This window comes from Colossoma macropomum, unplaced genomic scaffold (assembly GCF_904425465.1).
Source record: "Colossoma macropomum unplaced genomic scaffold, Colossoma_macropomum, whole genome shotgun sequence".
Lineage (NCBI taxonomy): Eukaryota > Metazoa > Chordata > Actinopteri > Characiformes > Serrasalmidae > Colossoma > Colossoma macropomum.
In genome coordinates this window covers 28,267,128-28,282,378 of record NW_023494793.1, presented here as the reverse complement: position 1 = coordinate 28,282,378, position 15,251 = coordinate 28,267,128, and the positions used below count along the sequence as shown (strand labels likewise).

At 38.6% G+C, this 15,251-nt stretch overlaps 1 protein-coding gene across 1 annotated transcript; it reads right to left on the bottom strand.

The window, feature by feature from the left end:
* Nucleotides 1-2,082: 2,082 nt before the first annotated feature.
* On the bottom strand, nt 2,083-14,416 carry LOC118813628 (renin binding protein). Its single transcript, XM_036579068.1, has 11 exons — nt 14,238-14,416; nt 12,490-12,595; nt 11,468-11,543; nt 11,270-11,345; nt 10,434-10,612; nt 8,427-8,651; nt 7,224-7,305; nt 5,919-6,094; nt 4,450-4,581; nt 4,150-4,237; nt 2,083-2,583 (listed from the first exon to the last, which is right to left on the bottom strand). Exons 2-11 carry the CDS (start codon nt 12,585-12,587, stop codon nt 2,507-2,509), a joined length of 1,209 nt encoding a protein of 402 aa, XP_036434961.1. The 5' UTR covers nt 12,588-12,595; nt 14,238-14,416; the 3' UTR covers nt 2,083-2,506.
* Between the last annotated feature and the right edge of the window lie 835 nt (nt 14,417-15,251).

Below are 15,251 nucleotides of genomic sequence, written 5' to 3'. Positions count from 1 at the left end.
TGGGTTGGAAAAAATCTGTCACTTACAGCAAAGACCAGATTCAGCACTTTTTCAACATTTATGATCAATGATTTTGCTTATGTGTAGTTGATAGAACATTTAGCTTCTTTAATTTTTTTTTTTATCCTGGGTTTCAAGCTGTTTAAATGGTGGAAGTGTATGAGGCTAAAGCCCAGCTTAAATCTTGGCAGAGTTCTGTCTATTGTTTCAGAAATGTACAAGTTTAAGCTCACGTGCAAAAGCCTGGAAACTCACCAGTCTCCAACAAAAGGAATCAGGTGAAATCTTCACAATTTTCTCATGAACGCCTCTTTTTTGCATTCACAGGTTGGCACTTGGGTTAAGATGGGCATTAAAAGCTAGTCTTTTCCTCAGAACACATTTATAAAACATTTGATTCTGTTTTCCACACAAGGCCTTATGAAATTAGGTACTTTTGTTAATGAAAAAAATCCCAGACAGCTTTCTTTGCAGTTCTCAGACTGAAGGTCTGATTCTTATCAGTGTTTGAGTTTTGGAACATTAATAAAAGATGAACAAGTTAGGATTAAAGCACAGTTATAGTAATGTAATGTAAAGATGGATTCAGCAATTAAACTGAAATGTGTACTCCAACTCAGAAATTCACTTTACCTCAGAGATTTAAATTCATCTGTGTGCAAATTTCAACTGAATGCATTTAGTGAACTGAACAATTTGAATTAACATCAAGTTTAGAAAAATTGCTATTAAAATAATTAGTAGAGCAAATAGTTTAAGCCTTTAAGAAACTATCAAAATTGAATGTGGACAGCTTGACTGAGCACAGAATAAGATTCGGATGTAGTGTAGTAACACTGTAATGTCACATGCCCAGTGGAAAAAACTAATTCTGATCTGGCCATTCTCATTAAGGGAACTCCACCAATTTTTCAAAATTTCTACATAAAGAGAGTCAGATATGTTCACGGTGGTGGTGATAGGAACCAGACATCTGAGGAGTCTAATTGCACTAAAAGCTCCTTCCCAGAAAGTTATTACATGAAATGTGAATACACTGCCTGATGTCGGAGACATTGCGTTGTGATAAAGTTTTGGTCTACATCGTATTTTAATCTGTTCATGGTGGAGGGATACATGAAGGGTGTTCTAAGATAAAATAGTCCTCAAAGAATGCTTTTTGACTGATTGTTACTTTACCATCATCAACATTACATTTAAAAAAAAACTCATAAGACGTGAAAATAGCTGTATTTGCATTGTAGACATCAGGACTTCTGGTTCCTATCACCTCCACTGTAAAGAAATCTGAGTCGGCAAGTTTCTCTGCAAATGGAACACTTCACGTCAAACCACTCTGAATGACTTAGTTTACATCTCAACCACTGAATCCACAGAAAAATCTATGGAATTCCCCATTAGGCCATCAATGGCATGTGCATCTGATTTAAGCACACATCTCAGGTGGATCTGATTTGAAAAAAATCAGATGTGTGGCCACAGAGCTCTGAAAAAAATTCAATTTGTGCCGCTTCAGCCTGGTGATGTGAAAGTAGCCCATCAGTGCTGTTATGAATTATCCATTTCATTTGCCTTTTAAATAACAGCAGTAAACACAGGTAAAACTGCATTGACATCAACTAGTCTGCTAAAAGTGTCTAAGCTAAGTTTTGTTTTTATGGACACACATTAAGCCATGTTTTTGATTCTGCATTCTGCAATCATACAGATATAAACGACTAAAAAATGCTTCATAGAGATGTCAGAATTGTTCACAGCCCTGGTGACGAACCCGATGTTCGAAGTGTTTAATGCCTCAAAAAGTTCTCACAGAAGGCTACTGCATGCAATCGTTATGAATGAGCTGGTAGTTTTGAGAAGATTTTGGCCTGAAATATTTAAAATATATACACAGCACAAAAGGTACATACAGGCCAAATAGTACCCAAAGAAAACTTCCCCCCAGATCTACCACTGTTTACTATCAACGTTACCAAAAAAAAAGTGTAGATTCACTGATTATTTTGAACAGTAAATAAAATGGCTATATTTGTGTTGTAGACATGGTGACCCCTGGTTCCTATCACCACCACTGTAAAGAAATCAGAGTCAGTAAGTTTCCCCTTTAATTGAACAAGGATCAACATCTTACTAACATAAGTGTAATGTTCATAGTTCTGAACAGGGCTTAAGACTCTATTTTCTCCTCCACTGCAGTCCCTTTTAACCATGTATATACTATGTAAACTTAGTGTAAACCTGGAATTAACTGTTTGTGTACTGGCCACTAATTACTTATAAAGGCATTGTAGTAAAAACTGATCCCTTTTCCATTCATACACATGACACGAAAATACACATCTGTGTGAAACGTTGGCACTTAGAAATACAAATAATGTTGGCTCAGTATCGATTATGAGAGTAAACACATACATGCTGTGGCAGAAATTATACAGTGGTGCTTGTGTTTGAGAGGAAATAAAGATGCATAGCTCCAGAACGCCACCCAGCAGACAGACAATCACGTTCAAGACTCGCTCGTCGCAAGCAGATGATCCAGCATCTTCTCGCACATGTAGAGACATCGAGGAACGTGGAAGAACCCTGGAGGCAAGTATTACAAAAAAAGTATTTGAAAAATCTGAAATTGTCACAGTAAACCAATAAGCCACAAGAGGTTGTGCATTACAGTGATGTTACTACAGTTAACGTAGATACAGTTAAGTAGTACGGAGAAACAAAAGACAAAACATCAATGTGCAATATACAATTTATTACTAATAATACTAGCAATAAACATTTTTTTCTGTCAACCAGTGCAGTTTGTTAACATTAGGTTGTGGTTGCCAAGCAACACTGCAGTAAAATTCACAATTCAATAGTTGAGATATAAACAAAGTCATTCCGAGTGGCTTTGTGTGAAATGCTCCATTATACAGAGGAGGATTTTTCATAGTAGTGGTGACAGTAACCAGACAGTAACCAGTAACCAACACAGTGTCACTGCTGGACTGAGAATTGTCCACCAACCAAAAACATCCAGCCAACAGCGTCCTGTGACCACTGATGAAGGACTAGAGCAGAGGTCACTAATAGGCGGACCACGGACGCTGCCCTATGCCCACCTGGGGCCTATAACTGAAAAACTATCAAGAATTATTTAATTTCGACAGGTTGCTTCTATTTTAATCGGCGTAGCTTTTACAGCATTTACGGTACGGCTTTAGCGGCCCGGGAGACTCAGACCAATCGCATGGGTTGTAAAAATCACACGTGATGCTACTCAGCCAATCAGATCTGTGCACTACGATGAGCACTGAGACTCGAGTGAGTGATGCACACACAGGGGAGGGACGAGGTGAGACACAGCAGTCAGAGAATAAAGTGAGCCAGAGGCAAGTTATTTTACATGGTGCGCTCTAAAAAGAGAAAACTGACAATAAATATTGTTGAAGTATCACTGAACTGTACTTTATTTGATTCGACATTCAGTTGTCGACTGTATAAGATGTTGATATACCTACTAGGCTACTTCAGTAAACAGTAAATGGCACTGAATCATGATGCAAGTTAGACATTATGAGGTTCTGGACCTTTGCTTGAGGAAATTTTCTATGACTGGACCTTATTGAACTTTAATTAAAGACCCCTGGACTGTGCAGAAACAGATGTTTCCAAACTCCAGCAGCACTGCTGTGTCTGATCCACTCATACTAGCACAACACACACTAACATGCCACCACCACGTCAGTGTCCCTGCAGTGCTGAGAATGATCCACCTGAGTCTGTAAGTTTCTCTTCAATGCACAGTTTCACATCAAACCCTCTGAATGACTTTGCTTACATTTCAATCATTGAACAGAAATGTAAAAAAACTGCTTGAATTCACATTTAATACAGAATGTATGGTGGAGTGTGTAGCATTTTACAATGACGTCAAACGTGGCTCATCCAATCAGATTCAAATTCATCATTTTAACATTAACGCCATTCTACCCAAGTAGAGCGCTTTTTTGAGGTTCTACTTACATCAGCACATAGGAGGATTGACGTGAAGAGTACAGGTTTGCAAGCTGAGCTATAAATAACTAACAGGTGCAAAGAATAAAAAAAATAACCCTGTTTAACCTTTTTTAGCCATTCCTGCTTTCATGTGTTTTAAACGCTTACCTTTGAAAGGTCCCCCTTTGAAGTCCAACACTACTTCACCCTGACGACTCAAATATCCGAACCATTCTCCATGCTCTTCGTCAGGAAACTGAGAGAGGCAGGAACAAACAAAAGAAGGTCACCCTGCAGTCTTTGCAGCACTGATAAAAACACCCCTTTCATAAACAACCACCCGGAAATTTTTATTATATATATAAATAAATATCCCAGGGTAAAATCTGTGTTTCAAAATGATAATTAAAAAATGAGAAATTATGGATTAGTCTAACTGGTTTAATCATAATTCCAGATCGCACTCACATGGCTGAAGGTGTAGTCGTAGACCTGTTTGAACCTGTCCAGCAGTGCAGGTTCTTTGAAGTGACTGTAGGCCATCAGATATGAGATAAGAGCCTCGCAGTGCGGCCACCAGAGTTTCATACTCCACTCCAGCTACACAGAATTGAAAAGTTAACAGCCGTGTTAGTGTCAAATGGAAAAGGTGTTTCACAGCAGTTATGTTCACCATGTAAAACAAACGTCTGTACTATATTTAAAGTTGCATGCTGTAAGATTTTTTGTTAAAATAAAGTAGCAGAAAAAAAAACTACACACACGCTAAAATGTGATGGTGGTTGCACTGCTGAGAGTCACCCTGTAAAGTCTGTAAAGTAAAATAGTCATTTAAAAGTCAGAGGTGTTGGATCAGATTTGTCAAATGCAAAATCAACATAATACTAATTAAGATTTGATGATGACCATAGTAGATAATTCACTCATATCCTCGGAAGACAGAGGACGTAAGTTCTCTTTGAATACTCTTTCAACGCACTCGCAATCATCACATTCACCCACTCGGTGTGTCAGAAGCATAACCATATTACAAAATGTTCTTCGGCACATCGCAAGCAATTGCACATTTCAACCAGAGAGGGCTCCAAATCCCCAACCATTACATAGTGCAGCTTTCAAAACCATTTATACAATATTTTGCAAACAGTTGCAATCTTGCCCAATCTTACGGGCAAAGGACTTTGTCATTAATTCATGTAGCCTTTAACAGCCCATAATCTATTTGTTTTATCTAATATTTACACAATGTGTAGTGTTCTGCAATCATTACATGTAAATCAGTGTCAGACATAATCATCGAACGTAGTGTTTTCAGAAGCCTACAGTGCTCATGTGATAATTTATCTGATCAAAATAAAAAGTTAGAGAGAAAGGTTAAAGAGAAAGGTGCACAATCAACTCAGTTAAGGCTACTACAGCTAAGTAGGCTAATTTAGCAACCATTTTCTCTCAATGCTAAAGCTTAAAAAATGACACCTTATCATGGCAAATACAAGGTTTTGTGTTATATAACTGATTTTTAAATATTAACTGAACAATTGTAAAATGTAATTTGATGATTTTTTCTTTTCAACTAGATTTTGAGGGCATAACAAGCATGTATCATGCAGGTATTTGTGGACCACTTAGCTAATCCTTTGTAAAATGAATGTTTAAGATTTTTCTTTCATTTTTAAGTGCCCCATCAGCAGCTCCCTCCTACTGAATATTTTTAAATGCAGCGTTGCTCAAGCTGACTTGCATAATGGCATGAACATCTAACGTGGGATGCAATGCTGGTCATTTATGTGTTCCAGTGTGAAGCCCTGTGTCATATCCAGAGCAACATTCTTCATTTGCACCATGCAACTTTTTATATTGCTTGTCTGTGAGCAAGTTCTGTTAAACAAGCAATGAAGATTGAATTCCAAAGCGAATGTTTGGGGTCTCATTCTAACCTGAGTGGGACAATGCCCATCTGCATCGAGGAAGTAGAAGAGTCCTCCATGTTGCTCATCCCAGCCGGTGAGGAAGGGGACCTCCATGAACATTTCCACTGCTGATGTCTGCAGCTTTGCATCACCTTTTGCCTTTGCATACTGCAGGAGGAACCATCCAGCCTCCAGGGCATGACCTTGAACACAGAACAGGTTTCATTTTGCTTCAGGGTTTAAAGCATGCAGAAGACTTTTGATTTATATCTGTGAGACAGACTTCCGCATAAACTCTCCAATAAGCAAATCTCTCCAAATCTGTTGACTACTGATAACTAGGGGTGGGAATCTTTAAGCACCTCACGATTCGATTTGATTACGATTCAGAGGGCTGCGATGCGATTCTAAAACGATTATCGATGCATCTTTTTTCTCTATACAGGATTTCTATCTTCCTACTGTCTGAGGACTTGGTAGTTTTAAAGCAAAGTATTTGTAATGATCCATAATGCAAATGTAAATGGGGGGTATTTTCGAGACTGGACGCTGAATCTCGGCTCCAAAGTGTGCAGCATAGCGCGAAAGCCCTGGTTCTTAACGACCGAGAACAGACAGCAGACAGCAGGTCACATAGCACCGAGGTCTGGCCTCGCCAGTAGCGAACGAAAAAACAGAGATTAAGACGAACATTGGGAGGACTTATTCGCATTTATAAGCAGCGCGGTTGGTTAAATCTGCTGAGAGACTGTCTTTCTCTAAAACGTTGCGAAAATGAACTCGCTTCTCTTTCGAATTTTCCCGTTCCACCTTAAATGGTGCAGCAGTTACATTCGGCGCCTAAGGCAGAATTTAAGGTGGAACGGGAAAATCAGAACGAGAAGCGAATGAGAAGCGACCTCAGCCTCGTAAAACAGCCGGATGCTGAGACATTTTACAAGAAACTCTTCTAGTTTTAAAGAAAAGTTTTCTGGCGGAGTTGGGAGGAAAGCGGCTATAGCTGAAGCTTAAAGCAGAGCGAAGTAAATCTGCGCTCTCGTTTATATTTCGTTCACGTCCGCATCGCAATGCATCTAAGAATCGAGTTTTTCCCGCACCCCTACTGATAACCTTCACTACTTTGAAAGATAAATTTTGAAAAATACTTAAGACTAGCCTAAAGACTGGTAAGCAGATATATTATATTAGTATTGGAAAGTACTTTTGACCAAGATTTACTTCCGTCGTAATGCATAAAATCACTAGTAATGAGACCCTATTATTTTTTTTCCATAATCATATCAAGCATTGCCATTCTCGTCTTATGTTTTGCAAGAGGACCATGTGAAGTACCTGGGTTCTGGAGACGTCCCTGGCAACCAGGTATCTCTTTTCCATCCAGTGAGACATTTTCAAGAATGGCCTTTCCATTTCTCTGAGGAAAATCAGACCAAGAGCACAGGAGTTTATTCAAAGAGCGTTAGAGCCATTCTACTTCTATAATATCACCGAATCAGAATTCCTAGAACACAAACGATGCTGACAGGTAATAACATGCAGAAATATTTAGGATACAACGAAATAACACATTGTCCATTCTATTTTTGTTTGCTGTTAAGTGTGTGAAAATGCATCAGTACATCATTAAGCACTGATATAAAAACAGTGATTCAACTGTACTGATTCTGGATGATTACAATACTACAATTTTATATGTGGTCATTGTATCGGCCAAAATAAAATTCTCAGGTTATTTTTAAATGTGGCAAGGGTAACAGCCTACAGTAGAATGAAACATCTGTTCAGATGAAACCACTGACATACAAAAATGCACAATTTATTTTAGAGCATAAGTTGATGCACAAATCAGACATGAAAACTCATGATCAGTGAAAAGGGGACAAGTTCAGGAAACAATGCCCTGTGGTGGAGTCCAGCAGCATCGTTCCTAGGAGAAAATCATAGTGATTTTAACATGAAAATCTGGTCCATTATGGTGACTCTGTTGCCGTGTTGTGTTTAGGAAAGAGGAGGGATTCTCTCTCAGAAGTATCTGCTGGGAGTAGATCGAATGAACAGAGGTGACTGCAGTGTAGTTCATTGCTTATTGTTTTCTGTGTAGCTTTTGTTTCTGCTGTTTTATCCTCTCCTCCATGTTATCTTTCAATGTTATTTAATAATGCTGTAGCTGAGAACTTTCGAAAGCTTCTTCACCTTCACCATGACAGCTACTTGTTGCATTAAGTCTTCCCAATTAATGTTGTCTTGACACCAGGAGCAATTTGCATGAAAACATTTTTATTTTTGCAGCACTGATGTGTAGAACCTGACTAATAAGTATTTTTATAGTGTCTAAATACACTTTCATTCTCATTTTCATTTGTTAAAACTATCCTTGTTTATGTTTACAAATTCATACTTTATGAAAGTACAAAGTCAAAGACATAGATGTTAAAATCTGAAGTAGATGTATGCACTGGAATTATATCAGATAACACAAGGGTACTTGCTCCCCTTCACCCTTCAGTGTGCATCAAATGTACCGTGTTCTCCCACCTGTACATGCTGCAGTATCTGTTTGACGCACCAGTCACCCAGCTCTCTGTATTTCTCTGCCTGCTTCTCCCTGCCCTCCGTCAGCTGATCCACAAGACATAAGAGCATCATGGGAACAGCCATGCTGTTGACAGGTGGATCACCAGGCAGCTGAGGCCGACCCAGACCCGACGAGTCCACCCGGATCCAATGCACCAGTTGATCCATCATACTTTCTGCATCAGCCTATAAAGAACACAAGGACGTACAGTGTGAATAGTCCAATATAGTACTGATGTTAGAATGGGAAAAAGTTGGGACAGTGGGAAAAATTGTAAATAAAAACTGTACATTGATGCACATTGAATGTTCAGCTAATTAGTTGTGTGTGTGTGTTGTGAAAGTAAAAATTTTCCCCATTCTTGTTTGATAACACTTCAGCTGCTCGACAGTCTGGGGTCTCCATTATTGTATATTGTGCTTTATAATGCACCACAGATTTGAATGGGAGACTGGACTGCATGCAGGCCAGTCTAGCACCTGCACTTTCTTACTACAAAGCCATGCTGTTGTAACACATGCGGAATGTGGCTTGCTGTTGTCTTGCTAAAACAAGCAGGGATGTACCTGAAAAAGACATCATCTAGATGGCAGAATACGTTGCTTTAAAATGCATATGTACCCCTGAGCATTACTGAGGCCTTCACAGATCTGTAAGTTACCCATGCCTTGGCACCAACACAGCCCTCTAATGCAGGCTTTGAACTTTGTGTTAGTAACACCAACCGTTCTTAAGAAGAAATTTCTTCTTAAAACCTATTTACACAGTTTTCACAAAGATACTGATATTCACCTGTGTTTTCTTGTTTGGGATTTGTTCTTAGATAAGAACGTTGACTTTGTCTTAGGAAAGGAATCTTTTCTCAAGAACACATTTAAGAAAAAACGTAGGAAGATACTAATGAGACCCAATTTGTTCATTATTTCAGTTCATTATTTCCTAAAACAATTTGAAAGGTGAACTCATCCGACTACAACACATTTCCACTTTGCACCAGTCAATCTCAGATGAGCTTTAGCCCAGAGGTTGGCCACAGTCTCAATACTGTTGATATAGGTCTTCCGCTTTGCATGGTAGAATCTCAACTTTCATTTGCAGATACAGATACGATGGAAGATATTTATAGACAAGGGCTTTCCGAAGTATTCCCAAGCCCATGTGGTTATATTAATTACAGAAGCATAGTAGTAGTGCCATCTGACGGACTGAAGATTACAGGCATTCATTATTGTGTTTTTGACCTCATCCTTTACGCACAGAGGACAATTTTCTGGCAAAGTGGCGTGCCTCGACTCATCCTCGCTCACGAAGGACTGGGCCTGTCCTGGATGCTCCTCTTGTAACTAAGCATCACCTTTTTAAGTTGTTCTTTGGAATATTTCATACTGATTCTAGCCTTAAATTTGCCCCTTCCCAACTTTTTTGGAACACACTCCAGTCCTGCGTTTCAGAATGAGCATATATTTACAAACAGTAATTACACATCTTGTCACTTTCTGTTTTTATTAGCTTTTTACCTTTTACCTTTATTAACAAATCAGTTATGCTAGATGCTTAGAGACTGGCCTGCATTATTCTGACCAAAATTATTTACTTTTGTTGGATTACATGAATATCTTAGCAAACAGAAAAAGACACCCACACAACATTGTGATTAGCTAGAGGCTCATTTGGCTTTTCAGACTTCTGTCTTGCCAAAACCTTTCACGATAACAATTAACACAGAATATCCTAAATAGATATTTAATCAGTGTCTCATTTAATTTCAATACAAAAATTAATAGTTGACGTCTGGGGTTAAGTTAGCAATTCATGCAGGCTAATAAAAAAAATAAAAAAAAAATCACTTACATAACGAGCCCTAACTGTACGGAATATCTTCTGTTGGGCCTCACTGCACATTACTTCTATTTAATAACACTGACAGGGCCAGGCTACAAGGAATAACTGTGAATTAAAATTTTCACCTGCATCTCTTCGTCTCCCGTGACTCTGGCCAGCTCATCCATAGCCATGACATAGAAACACTCGCTGAAGATTGTCCTCTGAACCTTCACAGTACGGCCATCCCTCGTCAGACAGAACGCACACTTCCCTGGACCATCTGACGACCGGACTCGAGCAAATCGCTGAAGGAAAGCACCACCTGAATGATAAACCAAAGGGTTCTGGTCTATCTGCCTCACTTTAATTTAATCTTATACTCCTCTCATGTATGCATGTCTTGTGTTAAAGCTACAATAGGTTTCAGAGGTCAGGAGACGGGGATGGCCACGGCAAAACACTGATTCTGTGGTCAGTGAACCAGCATCTTTTTCAATGCTAACATATGAACACTGTATAATAGTGCTGATATGAACAACATAGTGGTGACAGCACAGTGGAGAACAATGTTGCAGATGTGAAAGGTTCGATTTCCAGTCTAGGCAGGAGCACCACTGCTACACCACTAACAGTGCTTACCACTGTACATTGAAATTCCCTAAACGTAGAGTCGTATGCAAACGTTTGGGTCACATTACAAATTGTATACATAAGGGAAAATAAGTCAACACATCCTCTAGAGAGGACACACTTTATTTATTCTGCACACTTTACTGCACAATTACTGTCTATTTCTATATTGGGAAAAATATTGAAAAAATATTGAACTTAGAAACTGTAAACTAAAAGTTGCAAAAAATGCTATTTACAGCTGACAAACAGTTAAATCATTTGAAACTTGATAGCTTCAAGCTAGAATATTCTATAGTAGTACAGGCTGTTATAAACATCCGTACTGCTTAGAGAGCAACTGACAAACCTGATCTGGCAGCTTCAAGGATCTCAGGCCGGTGAAACCTTTCAACTGTGCGGTACAGCCGGCAGTACATCCACACCTGAAGCAACATTTACAGATCTTTACAGCCAAACCTTGTTCTTCAGCAAGCACTACGGAGAATTATCCATCAATAGCTGATGAGGGTTTTCTTTAGACTAGAAAACAGGTGGATATTCTTACCTGTCTGCCCTGTAACCACACATATTTAAGTTCATCATAGACCTTCCCATCTTTTCCAATGCAGGTGAAAAACCCACTATGACACAGAAAAGCAAAAATCAAAACTTACAGAAGTCATTTGATTTTGTTGTTAACTCCGAACTTGCCACCAAAAAACCTACAGGAAATTTACAACCCGATCTCTTAGTTAGGTTTGACATTCCAAAAGCACGACAGAATGACATTACTATGTATTAGAGTGAGAAACACTTTAAGTACTGTCTCTACCATGTTATCATTGTTTATTCTGAAAAACTTTTTGAGTTTAAATATATATAAGGTGTTCCACAGGCCCATATGTTAAGCCCACTTCCACACTTACTTGTCCCAATGTGGGTGCCTGCAGTGTGCATTGTTTTATTCTTACTTCAACATAACTAATTCATCTCATTGAGCATTTGAGAATTAGCCCTAAGCTTTCACTGCTAAGCAGCAGGTTATTTCACAAAGCAGGACTTTCCAGTAAGACAGATAACTTAGGCCAGTCTGTCAAATATGAGGAGAGCTGAGGAGCAGAGGAGCTGTTTGGCAATCCTGACATTTGTCTTAAGTTATCCAGCTTACTGGACAACCACTGGCAAGGTGAGGCAAGGTAACAGCAATACTGAAGCTCTTCTTTCTGTATTTTACATTGGCTAAAGAAGATATTCAGAGCAGGATCCTGATAGGGAAGGAAGACAATGGGCTTCTTTCACCATCCGTTCTTAAGAAGAAATCTCTTCTTAAAACCCACTTACGTAGATTCAGACATTCACCACTGTTTTCTTATTTGGGATTTGTTCTTAGGTAAGAACAGAATCTACACACTCAAGAGCAGAGATGCAAACAATTCTGTGATTCATGAACACGTCATGGATCTGACAGACTTTTTCTTTGGACCTTTTGTAAGAACAGATTTTAAAAAGAACTTAGGAAGATATTGCCGAATGAGGCCCAATCTTTTTAATGTATAGAAAATAAAAAGAAATATTAGATTATTTCACCCATATTGTTCGTCATGAGAATATTTCAGCCAGAAATCCACAACTCTGTCCAGCTCAGTCTGTATTCTCTTGCGATACTGCTCCAACAGTACTGCCATGATAGTGCCTTCAAATGACAAACCAGAGGTTAAGAGTAAACACCAATATTATGAGTCACACAGTAGCATGAAGATATTTATAGAAATAATGGATTCAGTATATTCAGTATCTACAGTGATTTATTTAGTTAAACAAAAGCAACTTTTTAGAGAAGAAAGACTTTCTCTGATAGTCATGAAATTGTAACAGGATGCTAAACTTTTTATCTTGGGGGACCAAAAAGATGAAACAACACACAAATAAAGAAGGTAATTAGGTTTCAAGTGTATTTTGCCACATTACACTATATTGTGATACTAAAATACTTTAAGATACAATTTTATAAGGACAAGAAGAATTGAACAAGTTATATACTGTATATGTTTGCTCTTTCATTGGGTGGGGTTTCTGGTGGGCCACACTTTGTGCAGCCCTTCACTAAATGAATAATTTCTTTTGGCTTTCAACTGCTTCTCTGTTAATGGTTACTGGAACACAAGACAAGGAGAAAATCCTACAGTCAGCTAATGTACAAACTTCCTTTTACACAGAAATCTTTCTAAGATAACACTGTTAAACCTTATTATTTGAACTGTATGTACTAAATCAACAGATATACAGGCTACTTGTATCCAGCACAATCAAGTGCTTCCTTAACACCATGTGCTTCTGTATTTAACTCGAAATGTACCGACAATGGCACTTATGCACAAAGCTTCTCAGATTAGGAGTGCTGATCTAGGATAGGTTCCTATTAGTAAGATCATCTTAATTCATCAGTACTATATCAGTACTCCTACTTTTAAAATTTTTGTCAATATGGGCCAATGTTGGGCACCAGATATGAGCAGAAATTCTTTTTAAATGTGCACAAATGACCCAAAAAATGATAAGAAGAGTACTTTATTACTTTAAAAATCTTTGTTTAACTTACATTACGGTTCTAAGGAAAGTCATTTAGCAGAAATTACACAACAGCCTGCTGGATATCAAGGCCAGACAAGTTGATGAGTCAGTAATTCTTGTTTCAGCTTAAAAGGAAGGAGAGGGACAGGATAGAGCGCTGTGCTGTTGTAGCAGAAATACAGGACGTTGGTTCAATAAAAAAAGAGCTTTTCTTATTGGTCCATACACTACATACTGAAAATATAAGAACAGACTGCACTAATACACAAAGTGCACATATGTTTTGGTTTTGGAGTTTTTCCTTTACAAAAGGTAGCTCAACAAGTGTTAGCCTGGATGATGTGTTGTTCTGGCCTCAAAACAGCTGACTGGAAAATGGACTTAATGGGTGCTTCCAGCGTTCAGGTTCACCCTAATGCTAAGCAAAGCAAATAGCATTAGTGGCTAAGTGCCCTTAGTGTGTTTTAACGCAGGTACACTAATGTGTCTCAGTCCTTACCCCTCCACAGCCATCTAAGCTTCAAATGTTTCACAGGATAAGTGTGCTACCACTCATATCAGCCAGCATTTCATACAAAAACCAGAAAGACCTTCAACTCAAAACCATTGGATAACAGCATACCAGGCTAACAACAAACACATGAACGAACAGATAAACTCCGGCACTTTGTACCAGCTAACCACCCCGACCTGCCCGGACATATCCTATCACTCACTGTCACTGTCACTCCCTCACAGACGCGTTTATAACACACTCCTCTTACCAGTTCGGTGAAGGTCCAAAAGAAATCGCCTCTCTTCCTCTCAGTCCTATCTGAACGGCATGTCTAACTTCAGTACCGCGGGTTTGTGTCGGAACTTTGTAGAGAAAAGCGAGAAAAGCAGAAACGCAGAGCCGCAGACTCCTCAGTGGAAAAGCTCCAGCAGCATATCATATGACCAACCCGCAGACAGCTGGTACTGTTTACCGCCTTCCTCGTCGCTCATTGGTCAGCTGCTCTCTCTCTTTCGCGAATCAGGTACGAGGAGAAAAATATTGCGGCGTGTTTGAAAGCGTCAAAAAAGCACTGCACTTGCGCATAAAATGTACTTTCAGAAATTCCGATATCAGCAGACTGATTTTACCGCTCAGGGTTATTATAGTTTTTACTATTTTGCTAAGTTTTTGTTTTTATTTAGCTTTTTACTTTGATTGTCGATCCAGTTTAGTTTTTATTAGTTTAAATAGGGATGCACCAATATTGAAGGAGTAGGCCGATGCCAGTGTCTGATATTTTACATACATATCTGCCGATTCCGATACTACAGAGAGCCTAAGCTGACATGGTGAAAATCACTGTATTGAGACCACAAATTAATAAATTGAGTCCATAAATTGCTATTTTGAGGCCACAAGTTATAAGAAAACGTAACTCGTAGCCGCAGTATATCAATTAATGGACTCGTCTTATTATTATTAAACAATAATCACCATGTCAATTTAGGGGCTCCATACGATACTGATGCAAACACTTAAAATGTATTAAATATACCTGGATTAGACTAACATTACAAACAAATATAACATTCATTTCTATAAAGTTACAAATGCTGCAAAAATAAATAAAATTCAGATGTTTATGCACAGTAACAGCATCGCCTAAACATTCTACTCAGAACTATCAAATCTAAACATACATCTGATATCAATTTTATTTTTAAAATCTTGCATAGTCGTGCATCACTAGCTGTAAGAGTGCACTAACAGTTTTCATTTTAATTCTCTGAAAATTAAGAGT